The 14,388-nt window shown below is 66.8% G+C and overlaps 2 protein-coding genes across 2 annotated transcripts; one reads left to right on the top strand and one right to left on the bottom strand.

Moving 5' to 3' along the window:
- The first annotated feature begins 4,434 nt into the window (after window positions 1-4,434).
- IRAK1 (interleukin 1 receptor associated kinase 1) lies at window positions 4,435-13,005 on the top strand. Its single transcript, XM_067543183.1, has 15 exons — window positions 4,435-4,572; window positions 4,664-4,826; window positions 5,302-5,469; window positions 5,759-5,899; window positions 6,067-6,176; window positions 6,349-6,540; window positions 7,715-7,779; window positions 7,919-8,033; window positions 10,079-10,194; window positions 10,469-10,676; window positions 11,064-11,132; window positions 11,208-11,447; window positions 11,566-11,719; window positions 11,925-12,053; window positions 12,240-13,005. The coding sequence occupies exons 1-15, from the start codon at window positions 4,435-4,437 to the stop codon at window positions 12,284-12,286; spliced, it is 2,055 nt and encodes a 684-aa protein (XP_067399284.1). The 3' UTR covers window positions 12,287-13,005.
- Window positions 12,974-14,001, bottom strand: TMEM187 (transmembrane protein 187). The gene has a single exon (XM_067543174.1). It carries the CDS (start codon window positions 13,821-13,823, stop codon window positions 12,975-12,977), a length of 849 nt encoding a protein of 282 aa, XP_067399275.1. The 5' UTR covers window positions 13,824-14,001; the 3' UTR covers window position 12,974.
- Between the last annotated feature and the right edge of the window lie 387 nt (window positions 14,002-14,388).

The raw sequence follows: 14,388 nt of genomic DNA, 5'->3' as shown, positions 1-14,388 counted from the left end.
GTGCCATTTCCAAGGGTTTATTTAAAATAAACAGCTTCTGACCTTATCGAGTGGACTAACGAGGAAAGGTGGCTTCCACAGCTGGCATCTTCATGGGCATAGCTCAAGGTAGACTTGGTCCCATGACAAAGGAATCCGGTGGATCCTGGCACCTGAATCCTGTAATGGCAATAAAAAAGGATCCTGTGAGATTCCTGACTTTCATCCCATCACTGAGGGGAAAGCTGGCTTTTTAAATTAGCGCTGGCCAAAACAGTTTTGTTAGCAAAATTCTGGAGTGGAATGAATGCTAAATAGCAGCTCATTGGGGCACAGCTGGGGGATTTGACTCATGATGTGTGTTAAATCTTAAGCATCAGATTTTCAATTCCAGTCAGAAGGGGGAGCCTCTCCTATGATCTGAAGAGGTGTTCTGCTTGAGGATTGGTGTGGAAGTAACCTATTATTTCTTTCTTTTGAAAAATCTATTTTGTTCCAAACCTACCTTAATTATACAGAGATGTTATATATTTGCAATTCTCTGCATCTGTTGGTTGCAAATTTGGGACAATTGCTTTACAAGAAGACTCCCCAAAGTAGATTGTTTTCCTGAAATAAATCTTGGACACGTTGTTCTTTTCTAGTTTTTTGTGTACAGCCAAAATGTCTGAAAGCACTGACTATTTAAAACGAGAGATTTAAAAAAAGGAAAAAAGAAAAAAAAAGAAATTTATTAAAGGAAAAATTTGTATCACTTCAGTTTAAAAAAAAAAAAAAAAAGCGAAAACAACAAAATCCGTCTGAATGTACATGTATGTTTCAAAGAAGTCCACACAGATTAATCATTGTACCTTATTTATTATATAAAAAAGTTTGCCTTATAAATTTACAAGAAAAACAACAAAACCCTACAAATGTCTATTCTTTTTGAGTGTCTTTGTGTTGTTTAAGATAGCATTGGCAATTTGAAAGCAGCCGCCACAATGCTCTGGAAGGACTTTTGGTTTTCAGACTCAAACTCTTTATCCATGTAAAATTGAGTCCGAGATCGTTTTGATTTTCAAAATCTCTCTCTTTATCCGTGTAAAATCAGGTCCAAACTCAACTCAAGTACTCAGCATACGTTATCTCAGTGCTATAGTTTGCATCTCCGTGTTGGTAAGTACTGTACTCTGTGCTAGAATTGATCTATAAATCTGTGTACATTTAACCCAAGGTTTGTTTGAGCTCATTCATTATGCAGGCAAATCTGTCCTCCCACAACCCCAACCGCAATGCAGAGTGGCTGGGGACGGAGCGGTGTAGCAGATGGGTGACCGGGCCGTCCAGACTGCTTTCCTAAACGCCGTACCGACTCTGAGGCAATCGGCCCTCCGTGGCTGCTTCTGAGGATGGATGGGAAGCTAGAGTCTCAGCCGAATGGGTCGCAAGGGTGCGTCTACACTGCAGCTGGGAGTGACCTACTTAGCCCATGTGAACAGATTGGTGCTAGCTTGCTTCAAGCTAGCGGGGCCTAAATAGCAGCCTGGACCTTGTGGTCACAGCCTAGATTCGTCTCGGCAAGCTGAGCTTGGCCCCGGGGGGCCAGCTGGGCTTGAGAGCCTGAGCCGCACCATCCGCCCCGCTGTGGGGACGGCACTAGCTGGAGTGGAGCTAGCACCAGTCTGGCTGCCTGAGCTGGACAGCTCCCCCGCTGTCTGTAGACGTACCCTGAGTGCTCTTCCCCCAGCGCGACGGGCCCGATTCAGCTCTCAGCTCCTCAGGGTCAAATTGGAGTCCCCCGGACTGCATTCTGATCTCAGCTCCCCTGGGTCAATCCAGAGTCACTCCTGATTGCAGTGGAGTCAGAGGCTGAAGAATCAGGGTCCCACAGGGGGCAGCATGAATGAATGAAGCCAGGCTGGCAGTAGGGCCCTGGAGAGAGGGCTTTGGGGAATGCAGGAGTCCCCATGTAGGAAATGTGAAGGACTGTGGGATTACCCCATGAACCCAGGAGTCCAGGCTCCCAGCCCCCCCCCTCTAATCCACTCACCCCCACTCCGCTCCCAGAGTGGGGAGAGGGAGTGGAACTAGGAATGGGACCCAGGCAGCCAGGATGGCAGCAAAAGGCATCGTTCTTTGGGGTCCCCAGCAGGTCCGTGCAGCCAGGGGGTCCTTCAGGCCATGTGTGTCATTATGACATCATCACAGTGGCCTGCTGACATCATGTCCCCAGGTGGGGAGGGGTGAATGAATACAAGGGGATGAGTTCTGCCCTGCCCCTCTCCTCCCCTCCCCTCCCCACCCCACCCTTTCCCATAACCTCCTCCCCATCTCTTACTCCCTCCCCATACCCCCCTTTAACCTCCCCATAGACCCTGCCCCAAGCCCCACCCCTTCCCATAAGCTCATCTCTTCCCCTTCCCATAGACCCTGCCCCGCCCCTTCCCATAAGCTCCTCCTCATCATTTATCCCCTCCCCATAGCCCCCTTTAACCTCCCCATAGACCCTGCCCCAAACCCCACCTCTCCCTGTAGCTTCCTTCCCACTAATCCAGTGGTTCCCAACCTTTTCTCTGCCCTGGCGCACCTAGATTATTTTGAGGTACACCCCAATATAGTCTCCAGATGGACTCATGAATATTCATGATCGAATCCAGAACTCTTCAAGTACTTTTCACAGCGCTCCCTGGCATCTGCTCAGGCCTGCGGCAGGGCAGTGGTGGGAAACGCCCATCGCCCTGCCCATGATCTCCTAGCCCCGCCCATCGCCCTGCCCATGATCTCCTAGCCCCGCCCATCGCCCTGCCCATGATCTCCTAGCCCCGCCCATCGCCCTGCCCATGATCTCCTCGCCCCGCCCATCACCCTGCCCATGATCTCCTAGCCCCGCCCATCGCCCTGCCCATGATCTAACCCTGCCCATCACCCTGCCCATGATCTCCTAGCCCCGCCCATCGCCCTGCCCATGATCTAACCCCGCCCATCGCCCTGCCCATGATCTAACCCCGCCCATTGCCCTGCCCATGATCTAGCCCCGCCCATCACCCTGCCCATGATCTCCTAACCCCGTCCATCACCCTGCCCATGATCTCCTAGCCCCGCCCATCGCCCTGCCCATGATCTAACCCCGCCCATCGCCCTGCCCATGATCTCCTAGCCCCGCCCATCGCCCTGCCCATGATCTAACCCCGCCCATTGCCCTGCCCATGATCTAGCCCCGCCCATCACCCTGCCCATGATCTCCTAACCCCGTCCATCACCCTGCCCATGATCTCCTAGCCCTGCCCATCGCCCTGCCCATGATCTAACCCCACCTATCACCCTGCCCATAATCTCCTAACCCCGCCCATCGCCCTGCCCATGATCTAACCCCGCCCATTGCCCTGCCCATGATCTAGCCCCACCCATCACCCTGCCCATGATCTCCTAACCCCGTCCATCACCCTGCCCATGATCTCCTAGCCCTGCCCATCGCCCTGCCCATGATCTAGCCCCACCTATCACCCTGCCCATAATCTCCTAACCCCGCCCATCGCCCTGCCCATGATCTAACCCCGCCCATCGCCCTGCCCATGATCTAGCCCCACCCATCACCCTGCCCATGATCTCCTAACCCCGCCCATCGCCCTGCCCATGATCTCCTAACCCCGCCATCGCCCTGCCCATGATCTAACCCCACCCATCGCCCTGCCCATGATCTCCTAGCCCCGCCCATCGCCCTGCCCATGATCTAACCCTGCCCATTGCCCTGCCCATGATCTAGCCCCACCCATCGCCCTGCCCATGATCTAGCCCCGCCCATCGCCCTGCCCAAGATCTCCTAGCCCCGCCCATCGCCCTGCCCATGGTCTCCTAGCCCCACCCGCCCAGCCCATGATCTCCTAGCCCCGCCCATCGCCCAGCCCATGATCTCCTAACCCCGCCCATCGCCCTGCCCATGATCTCCTAACCCCGCCCATCGCCCTGCCCATGATCTAACCCCACCCATCGCCCTGCCCATGATCTCCTAGCCCCGCCCATCGCCCTGCCCATGATCTAACCCAGCCCATTGCCCTGCCCATGATCTAGCCCCGCCCATCGCCCTGTCCATGATCTAACCCCGCCCATCGCCCTGCCCATGATCTAGCCCCGCCCATCGCCCTGCCCATGATCTCCTAGCCCCGCCCATCGCCCTGCCCATGGTCTCCTAGCCCCACGCATCGCCCAGCCCATGATCTCCTAGCCCCGCCCATCGCCCAGCCCATGATCTCCTAACCCCGCCCATCGACCTGCCATGATCTCCTAGCCCCGCCCATCGCCCTGCCTATGATCTCCTAGCCCCGCCCATCACCCCAGCCCTCCAATCAGTCTCTAGCCTAGTCCCCCCAGTCCCATAATGCCTTGCTGCAGCCTGGATCCCCTCATGTCACGCCCGAGATGGCAGCGCCACACTCTTGTCTGATTGGGTCAGGTTTGGAAGTAGCCACACTTAAGATGGCGACGCGCAAACAAACCTCCGAGGACGGCGACGCAACCCTCAATGCAATGGCCCCGGCTGGCAATTCCGCCACACTCAATATGGCCGCTCTCGAACGGGCGCCACACCGAACATGGTGGCGCATCATGCTTCAGGCGGATTCTGCCACTTCCAAGATGGCGACGGCAGGCGCCCACTCTGCTCAGTGCGCATGCGCGCCTCGCGCTCAATGGTTCTCTCTTAAAGGGGAAGTGCTGCCGAGCCGGCCGGGCCGAGTGGGGCATGGCTGGGACCGGGTCCGGGTCCGGGTCCGAGTCCGGGCGGTTCCTCTACGAGCTCCCGGCCTGGCTGGTCTGCGGCCTCTGCCGCCTGATGGACGCGCTGGGCCGGGCGGACTGGGAGCGCTTCGGTATGGGCACTGGGATGTACTGGGAGAGGGGCCAGGGCATGCTGGGCTGTGCTGGGAGAGCCGCGGGGGCAGGCGGGGGAGGGGCGCTGTGGGGCGGCTGTGTGGGGTGGGGTGGGGTGGGGGAGCGGGAACGATGCTGGGGGGCAGGCGGTGGGGGAGCTCGCATGGTGCTGGAGGGGGCTGTGTGGGGTGGGGGGAACTGGGGGGGCAGGTGCGGGGCGCTGGGGGGGCTGTGTGGGGCGGGGGGGGCTGTGGAGTAGGCGGGGGGCGCTGGGGGGGGCTCGCATGGAGCTGGGGGAGCTGGGGAGTAGGCGGGGGGCGCTGTGTGGGCTGGGGGGGCGCTGGGGGGGCTGTGGGGCGGGGGGGCTCGCATGGAGCTGGGGGTAGGCGGGGGGCGCTGTGTGGGCTGGGGGGGCGCTGGGGGGGCTGTGTGGGGCGGGGGGAGCTCGCCCGGTGCTGACGTCTCTGCCCGCAGCCTCGCGGATCGCCCGGGACCAGGTGGAGCTGCGGCTGTGCGCGGCGACGGACGGACGGACCCAGCAGCTGCTCTGGGCCTGGATGAACCGGAACGGCCGGGTCGGGGAGCTGCTGGGGCTGCTGGACGAGCTGCAGCTGTACCGGGCCCGCGACCTCCTGGCCAGCTGTGAGCGTCCCACGGCCCCCGGGCCCCACTCCCGGCCAGCCTGGCCCCCCCCCGGGCCCCCCACTCCCGGCCAGCCTGGCCCCCCCGGGTCCCCCACCACCGCCCGGGACCCCCACTCCCGGCCCGCAGCCCCTTGCTAGCCTGGCTCTGGGCTCAGGGGCAGTGGTGGGGTGGATCCTGGGGTCCCTGTGAGGAGTGTGGTATGGGGGTGCTCTGGGCTGATACACTGGGAGGGCAGGTCCCCCCTTGTGCATTGTTCCCATCTTTAACTCCCCATTTTGTTTCCCAGGGCACCCTCCCTCAGAGGCCCCCCGCCTGAGACCCCCAATTCCTCCCTCAGCACCGCCAGCCCCCCAACCCGCCACTGACAGCAGCAGAGCCCGGACCACTGCCTGGGACCCCCCCAAATGGCCCCCCCATCTGCAGTCAGGTAACAGTCCCCTCCCGTATGAGGGGGGGTCGGGATGGGCCTCGATCTGCTCCCACGGGGTGGGGGTGGGGAGCTGAATCTAGAGCCTGGGAGGTTTGGGGGGGGCCTGCACAGCTCACCCCATTTCCTCCCCCCCACTAACAGGCTCCTTGTTTCTGTCTCCGCAGCAGAGCCCTCGTGTCCCTCGCTGCCCCTGCCCGGCCCCCCGCCCTGCAGCCTGCTCTGCACCGGCAGCCAGGGTCCCGCCCCCCCGTCCGTGGCGCTCCCTGCCGAGCAGGTACTGGCATGGGCACCTGGGGGGCGCTGGGGGCGTGGCGAGCCCTGGGCTGTGTGGGGATGGACTGGGGTAGGGCATCAGTGGGGGAGCTCAGGGGAGGGGCTGTGAGCAGGGGAGGCTGTTGACACAAGTGCATGGGTGCCCCCAAAGCATCTGTCAATCTCTCCCCCAGGGGGTGGAGTCTCTATGCCCCGCCCTCTCTGCACTGGGCCACGCCCCCCAGCCCTTCGCCTGGTCGCTGGCAGAGCTGCAGGAGGCCACGGGCGGCTTCGCCGAGCAGCACAAGGTGGGCGAGGGCGGCTTCGGCTGCGTCTACCGCGCCCGGCTGCGCAACACGGACTACGCCGTCAAGCGGCTGAAGGAGGTACGGGGGGCCCTGCCCGCACCCCTCTGCGTTCCCGCCCCACTTCTCCCAGGAGAGGAGGGTTGGACCGGGCCCCAGGAGCTGACCTGCCCCACGGCCGGCTCGCAGCAGGACCCACCCGACCAATCACCCCAGCCAGGGCTTCTCCAGCCGGGCCTTAAATGCCTCGAAGGACGGAGATCCCCCCCCGGGAACCGTTCCAGGGCTTCCCCGCCCGCCATGGGGAAGGTTTCCCTAATATCCAGCCTAGACCCCCTGCAACGGGAGAGCATCGCGCCTGCCTCGTTCTGTCCCTGCCGCCACTGAGCACGGCCCAGCTCCAGCCTGCCTGCGAGCCCCTCGCTGCTCTCTTCTGCCGCCTGCACCAGCCCCGTCTCCCCAGACGTCCTGTGCTCCAGCCCCTCGCCATTTCTGGTGCCCTCACTGGACACTCTCCGGCTTCTCCACGTCTTCCTGTCGTGGGGGGCCCAGAACTGGACCCGGTTCTCCAGTGCCGGACAGAGGGGATCAGTCACTGCCCTCCATCTGCCGGCAGTGCTCCTAACGCAGCCCCATGTGTCCTCAGCCTTCCTGGCACCCGGGCAGCCTGCGGCCGCACGTCCAGCTTCTTGTCCCCCGGAGCTCCCGGGGCGTTACTGCCGAGCTGCTGGCGCTGTGCCGGGGATTCATCTGGCTCAGGGCCGGCCTCTGCACGTCTCCTCCTCGAACCTTCTCCAGTTTGTCCTGCTCTCGCTGTCCTGGCCCTGCCCTGCCGCGTCTCCCACTCGCCCAGCTCGGTGCCAGCTGGGAACTTGCCACGGGTGCATCCTCCCGACTCCAGACATTGGTGACCACGCTGAAGAAACGGGCGCCGGGCCCTGCCGGACGTCAGCCATTCATCACGAGCCGGCTCCTGTCCTCCTCCTCGTCCCCGCATCGCACCCCACGCCTCAGCTTGCCCTGACCGTCGTCTTCTGCTGAGGGAGCCGTAGAAACCCGCCCGGCCCGGCCTGGCCCGGCCGTCACCCCAGCTGCGCTTCGGCCTCCCTCATTTCACCCCCGCCCGGCTCCTCCGCTTCCTTCTGTTTCAGCTCACCTGCCCCGGGGCCCTACCCAGAATTCTTTGCTCTCCCCTGTCACCCCTGGGGCTGGGCTGGGCTGGGGGGCGGTCGTTCACTTTCCCTTTGTCCCCCAGGATGCGGAGCTGGACTGGGCCACCATCCGGAGCAGCTTCGTCACCGAGGTGGAAAAGCTGTCACGGTGAGGGGGGCTGCGGGTCGGCAGTGCGGGGCGCCAACACAGCCAGCACCTGGGGCCCTACCCACAATCCTTTGCGCTCACCCTGGCCCAGGTATTTGGGGTGACCCCCCTCCCCCACATTGGCCTGCTGTGTCCCCAGGTTCCGGCACCCCAACATCGTGGAGTTCGGGGGCTTCTGCGCCGAGCGGGAGCATTTCTGCCTCGTCTACGTCTTCATGCCCAACGGGTCCCTGGAGGACAGGCTGAGCAGCCAGGTACATCTGGGACCCCCGAGCCGCGGGGGCTGGACGTGGGGCCGGTCGACACGGGCGGCTGGGAAACGGCCTCCCGGCCCGCGGGCCCCGTGCGATGGGGCGCTGTGGGGCTGGGAGACCCAGTGAGATGGGACGCGCTGTGGGCCAGCGTGGACACTGCGCCCCCCAGTGTGAGCGGGGGCGCCCGAGAGGGGGCAGCCTGGCCACCCCCTGTCGCCGCAGGGCTGTCCGCACCGGGGCGGGGGTGTCGGTGTCACTGCGTGCCAGGGCCGGTTCCTGTCCCTCGTGCGACGCTGACCTGGTTCCTCACAGAGCCTGGCTCGGCCGGCGACGCAGAACCGAGGGTGCAACACGACGTCCCCGGCCCCGGGGGGAAAAGCGGCTGGGCCCAGGGCTCCCCTGTTCCCGACCCAGACGCGCCGGGGACCGCGGCTGGCCAGCGTCTGCAGACTCCCCCCACTGAAGTGGGGCGGGGTCGGGGCGGGTCCAGGGTGAGCGGGGTCGCGGGGAACCTGCACGAGGAGCCGGGACGGGAGGCCGTGGCCGGACTGCCGGGCAGTAGCGATGCTGGCACAGAGGGGGGATCCCCCAGGCGACGCCCGGCCCCAGGGCTGCGATCCTGGGCTGTGTAAACGGGGGGGGGGGCTCCGGGGCCACGGCTGGGGACAGGGAACAGCCACGAAGCCGAGGAAAGGGGCAGAAACCCGAGCATGGGCGACGCCGGGAGCTGGCCCCTCCCCGCGGGATGCGGCTCTGCCCCGGCGCTGGGGGCCGGCGCTGGCCACCCTGGCTGGGAAGAGGCCAGGCCGGGCTGGGCCAGCTCAGTGTGGCCGGGCCGTATGACTCCTGGAGCCGGTACGGGGCATCCCAGGAACCGGGCTCTGGAGGTGCTCGGCGCCAAGCCAGGCCAGACGCTGGTGCTCGGAGACTGGCCCCCCCATGTGCCCCCCCCGCCCTTGTAGCCGCCTCCTGCCCCCGACCTCTGAGGGGACCCTGGGGAGCCCTACACGCCTCCCCTCTCCCCCCCAAGGGCCGGGCCCCCCCTCGCCAGCAGCCCCGCGTCGGTCACAGCGCAGAGACTTTGCCAGCAGCTCCACTCCACGGTACAGCAGCGACCAGCTGGGGGGCCTGGAGCCCGTTGTGGGGGGGCCTGGCCCTTCCCCTTCCACCCCCAGACCCGCCCCCTGCCCCTTCCTCTCCCCCTCCTTTGTCTGCACCTGTCACAGCCACTGACACACGGCAGGGGTCCCGGCCAGGCCTGTGGACGTGCGGCTGGGGGGGTCCAGCCGCCCTCTCATGGTCTCTGCAACGATCACCCCCCCCCCCGGTCCCTCACTGACACAGGAGTAACAGGTGGGGAAACTGAGGCACCCCCCCCCGCACTCAGAGAAAGCCCCGAGTATCTCCACTTCGTCACAGCCCAGCACCCCCCAACCCCGCCAGCCGCAGGGAGCTGCCAGGACATCTCCTGGCCCCCTCCCCAAAATGCCACTTGCCGGGGACACAGCCAGGGTCCCCCAGGGCGGGAAGCGGGGGGCAGGACCGGGACCAGTGGGGTATGGACCGTCTCGGGCGCCTGGGCGCCAAGACTATGTTTGCGCCGCCCCGTGCGGAGCAGGAGGGGTGCCAGCGCCGCCCCCCAGCTGCCCCGGGGGGATTTGTCCCTGCGGGGGCGAGGCCCGGCTGAGCTGGCGCTGGGCTGTGGGGCTGGAGGGGGTAAGTCTGCTCTGGGCCAGCCCTTCACAAAGTGGGGGGGGGAGGAGGCTCTGACCTGCCTCCTACACATCATGAAGGGCCGGCTTGGCGCCCCCAGGCCAGGGGCCCCCCCATGCCGGTGCCTGGGGGCCTGGCCCCCCCCCCCCGCCTGCTCTCCTCTCTGTGCCACTGACTTGGACCCTCTGCTCCTGTCCAGAAGGGCCACAGGATACAGGGAGCCCCCCGCCCAGTTTGGGGGGTGAGCCCTCCGGAGGGGGCAGGGCCCTTCTGAGGCTGTGGTTCCGTGCCCTGCAGCCCCTCCCCCCATTCACCACCCTGTCCTCCCCCAGGGCGGGCGCCCCCCCCTCTCATGGCCCCAGCGGCTGGAGGTGCTGGTGGGGGCAGCTCGGGCCGTCCAGTTCCTGCACGGAGACCAGCCCAGCCTGATCCATGGGGATGTCAAGAGGTGAGGGGGGTCGGGGCCTGTGGTGGGGCAGAAAGGGGGCGGGGTCATTGTGGGGGTGGGGTCATCCGGGGGGGGGGGGCAGGAGAGAGGCGGGGCAGGGTTGTCTTGGGGGTGGCAGCATTACGGGGGGCGGGACGGGGCTGTCTCGGGTAGGGGGCGTGGTGGAGTATGGGGTGGCACTTGGGGGGCAGAGAAGTGGGGAGGGGTGTCACTGGGGTGAGGTTTGGGGATGGCTGGGGGGGCTCTGCAGCGTCTCTCACCCTGTCCCCCCCAGCTCTAACATCCTGTTGGACGCGGCTCTGCGCCCCCGACTGAGCGACTTTGGGCTGGCGCGGGGGGGGGGGGGCGGGGGGGGCAGCAGGGGGCTCAGCGCCAGCCTGGGCCGGACCCAGACGGTGCGGGGCACCCTGGCCTACCTGCCCCCCGAGTATGTGCAGAGCGGGCAGCTCTCGCCCGCCATCGACACCTATAGCTACGGCGTGGTGAGTATTGGGGGGCCCCCCACCCCGCCCGGCTCCGCGCCCCTCCCCGGCCGGGACCCCCTCCCGGCTCTGCCCCCGCCCCCCCCGCCGGGATCCCCCCACGGCTCTGCCCCCGCACCCCCTGGCTCTGCCCCCCGCCGGGACCCCCCAACCCCCATGGCTCCGCCCCCCACACACTCCTTGCTCTCCTTGTCTGCCCCATAGTTGTGTGCCCCTCCACTAGAACCCCCCAGGGGGTCAGCCCCTCTTTTCTCAGGGGTGTCCTTTATCCATGTGGGGGAGGAAACAGCGCAGGCGCCCCCAGATCCCCCCAGCACTTCGAGTGGCCCAGGTCAGGCATTGGGGGGACTCGTGCTGGAGCCTTCGTGACCCCCCTCGGCCCCCCAGGTGCTGCTGGAAACACTGACAGGGAGACGGGCCCTGGAGACAGACGGACGTGGACGGACAAAGTACCTGGTGAGACACTGACCCCCCTGCTCCTGGCCCCCGCCCCGCTGGGCCGGCGCCCCTCACTCCCCACATGTCCCGCAGAAGGATCTGGTCTCTGAAGAGGAGGAGGCGCAGGACACGGAGGCGTCCCGGCGATCACAGCTGACGACTGGCCCCGGCCCGGCCCAGGACGCTCAGGTGACGCGGGTCGGCACCAGGATCTTCCGGAACCACGTGGACCCACGGGTCGGGCCCTGTCCCGAGGAGCTGGGCTCGGTGCTGGGACAGCTGGCGACCCGCTGCCTTCACAGGCGCAGCAAACGGCGGCCCCCCATGGCCCAGGTACCGGACGCCTGGGTTCTCTCCCCGGTGCTGGGAGGGGAGTGGGGTCCAGTGGGTAGAGCAGGGGCTGGGGCCCGGACTCCTGGGTTCCACCCCGGCTCTGCCTCTCTCCCTGCAGGTGTACGAGGAGTTGGAGCGGCTGCAGACGGCCCTGTCCTGGGATTGCCCCCCCACCCCTCGTGGCAACTCACCCCCCACGGCCCCGGGGCCGCCCCCCAACCAGCCCGAGGAAAGCGATGAGAGCCTGTCGGGGGAGGGGGGAAGCTTGTTGGGTGAGTCCTGCGGTGGGGTGACTTGTGCCCCCTTTGCCCCTGCTAGGCTGACCTGCGTGGCTGGCGAGGTGGGGGTCTGCCCCATGGCCTGGGTGACTTTGACCCCAGATGACAGGGCCCTCGCTCCCTCCCCTGCGTGCTGAGCCCGGGTCCAGTGGCCCCCGAGCCGGGCCGGTGCCCTGGCCCTGATCTCTGCTCCCTGCAGGTGACGCCCCGTCCCTGCACCCCCAGATTCACATCAACCCGGCCCGCCGGCGCATCATGGAGCGGCTGGCGCTGTACCAGGAGGGGGCGCTGGACAGCCTGGGGGTGCTGGCCTCCGAGCTCCCCGCAGGTAACCCGGGTCCCCGGGCCGCTCCCGCCCCCCCACACTCTACCAGGAGGGGTGCTGGGTGTGTGTGTGGGGGAGGAGGGGGGGGGCTTGTGGGGAAAACTCTCCCCGGCTCTCCTCCCCAGCCTGTGGCCTGCCCCCCCCCCGGGGTGGGGTGAAGGCGGGGTACTAACTCCTCCTCCCTCGCAGACTCAGCACCCCCCCTCCCCGAGGAGAGCGAGGATTTCCAGCCCTGAGACCGGCCAGATGGACAGACAGACAGACAGACAGACAGACGGACGGACCCAGAACAAAATTCTCATGGCTGGGCGCCCCCTGAGCGCAGCTCCACTCCTGGAAGCAGGGACCCAGGCGTCCGGGCTGGGGCCGTTGAACTGAAGGGAGATGAGGCACCTTGGTACTTACTGGCCCCTGCCATGCACACGGATCCCCCTTGGGCCAGTGCCCGAACCCCCTAAGTGCCCCTGCTCCCCGCTGTAGGGATCATGGCTCCTGCAGCCCCACACCTGGCTGCCTGGGGGGGCCTCGAACAGCTGCTAGGACCAATAAAACATTTGTATATTTTTAATCTGTGCCTCAGTTGCTGGGGGGAAGATGCGGCTGCCTGTGGGGTGGGAGCAGGGAGCCAGGGCCGGGCTAGTGAACCCCCCCTCCTACTTCCTGCCCCATGGTGCCCCTCTGCCTAGCCCTGCCTGCCAGCGGTGAGTGCCCCCTGCCCCCAGCACGCCCCCTTCAGTAACGGACCTGCAGAACCCTTCCAGGCAACTATCTTTATTCCGCGTGGCTGCTGGCTGCCGGGCGGTAGGGGCCTGCGCAGGCCCAGCCGTGGCGGGGTCCCCGATGCCGTCTGCAAGCTCTGGGCCGGCCCCGGCAGTGCCGCGTGGGGGCGTGAGCGGGCCCGGGTCCTGCTGCCCAGCGGGAGGCTCAGGGCGCGGGGCGGCGCTTGCCCAGCCGCGTGGCGAAGAGGAAGGCGCAGTGGAACTGCAGCACGTCGCAGACCTTGGACCAGAAGTGGCCGGTGAGTCGCTGAAAGGGGGCCCACTGGGCCAGCCACACGTCCCCCAGCTTCAGCAGCACGAAGCCCAGGCAGGCGGTGAAGCCGGCCACGGCGATCCAGGCGGAGACCGCGTCCCCTCGCCGCCGCTGCGCCTGCCACGCCGCCGCCGCCACGGCCGCCACGTGTGCCGCCAGGGCCAGCTCGAAGCCGTGCGGATGGGCCAGCGCCAGGCCGTAGCTGAGCAGCGAGGCCGCCGTGGCCAGCGCCGCGTGGGCGGGCCGCCAGCCCCGGGCCAGGGCGTGGCACCAGAGCCCGGCCCAGGCGAAGATGGGCAGCGTGACCCACTGGTCCAGCACGGCCGCCCGCGGGTGCTGGCTCCAGAGCCGGGCCCACTGCACCGGGCCGTAGGCCAGCGCCAGCAGCGCGAAGACGGCCTGCAGGTAGCGCCCGGGGTCGGGCCCGGGGCCGGGGCCGGGGCCGGCCGGCGGGAACCAGCGCCAGCCCAGCGCGGCGTAGCCCAGGTTGACCAGCGCGTTGCAGGGCATGGCCAGCGCGGGCGGCAGCCAGCCCACGGCCGGCTCGGCGTACAGCCCGTAGCCCACCGCCACCCCCGCCCCGTCCAGCGCGCCCGCGCCCAGCAGCGCCAGGCAGAGCGCCGCCGCGCCCGCCACGTGCCGCAGGGCCGCCCGCTCCTCCGACCGCATGGCCCGGCACGGCACGGCCCGCCCCTCCCCCACCCCGCCACGGGGCTGCCGGGATCCTGCGGCGCCAGCCATTGGCCGAGCCGCCCCCCCCCCCCCCCCCCCGCCCGGCTTAACCCCTGCGGTGCCGAACCGCGCCCCGCGCCCCGCCCGGTGCCCCCCCCCCCACGGGCTGGGCTGTTCGCAGCCGGCCGGCCGCCGTGGTTGCCATGGGTACCGGGCAGCCGGTTGCCGGGATACCGCAGTCGGGGGGGTGGGGGGGGGCTCTTTGCAAAGCATGTCGGGATTGTTCCGGGGGGCAGGGACCCCTGGCAGCTCCACGCCCAGGGGGCGCTGCGGGGGGGTCGGTGGGGGGGGGCCGTGTAGGAGCCCCTGCACCCCCCGCCGGCACCAGCCCCTGCCGCCGCACGGCCCCGGCCGCCCCCCCCCCACGGACGCGCCGAGCCCTCGGGCCAGCCGGGGGGGGCGAGGCGGGGCCGCGGGTCTCCATGGGGCAGGCACGGCGTGGGGTGGGGGGGGAACCGGACATGGGGGGAGCCCAGCCCGGGGCTGAGGGGCCATGGGGGGAGGGGCGGAGCTTGCGCCTGCGCGCGGGCTGGGGGCGTGGCTGGCTGGGAAATGGTGACGTCACGGGGTCTCA

The sequence above is a fragment of the Emydura macquarii genome, unplaced genomic scaffold, assembly GCF_026122565.2.
Source record: "Emydura macquarii macquarii isolate MOO-44397 ecotype Brisbane River unplaced genomic scaffold, CSIRO-AGI_Emac_v2 contig_796, whole genome shotgun sequence".
Lineage (NCBI taxonomy): Eukaryota > Metazoa > Chordata > Testudines > Chelidae > Emydura > Emydura macquarii.
The sequence above is the reverse complement of the archived record's forward strand: the minus strand, read 5'-3'. Positions and strand labels throughout refer to the sequence as shown.

Excerpts from the sequence above, each read along its gene's own strand:
- IRAK1 (XM_067543183.1), top strand. The coding sequence starts at position 4,435 with ATGGCGACGCGCAAACAAACCTCCGAGGACGGCGACGCAACCCTCAAT. Across the intron at positions 6,541-7,714 it reads CCGTCAAGCGGCTGAAGGAG|GATGCGGAGCTGGACTGGGC; the intron begins GTACGGGGGGCC and ends TTTGTCCCCCAG. Across the intron at positions 8,034-10,078 it reads AGGACAGGCTGAGCAGCCAG|GGCGGGCGCCCCCCCCTCTC; the intron begins GTACATCTGGGA and ends GTCCTCCCCCAG.
- TMEM187 (XM_067543174.1), bottom strand. The coding sequence starts at position 13,823 with ATGGCTGGCGCCGCAGGATCCCGGCAGCCCCGTGGCGGGGTGGGGGAG.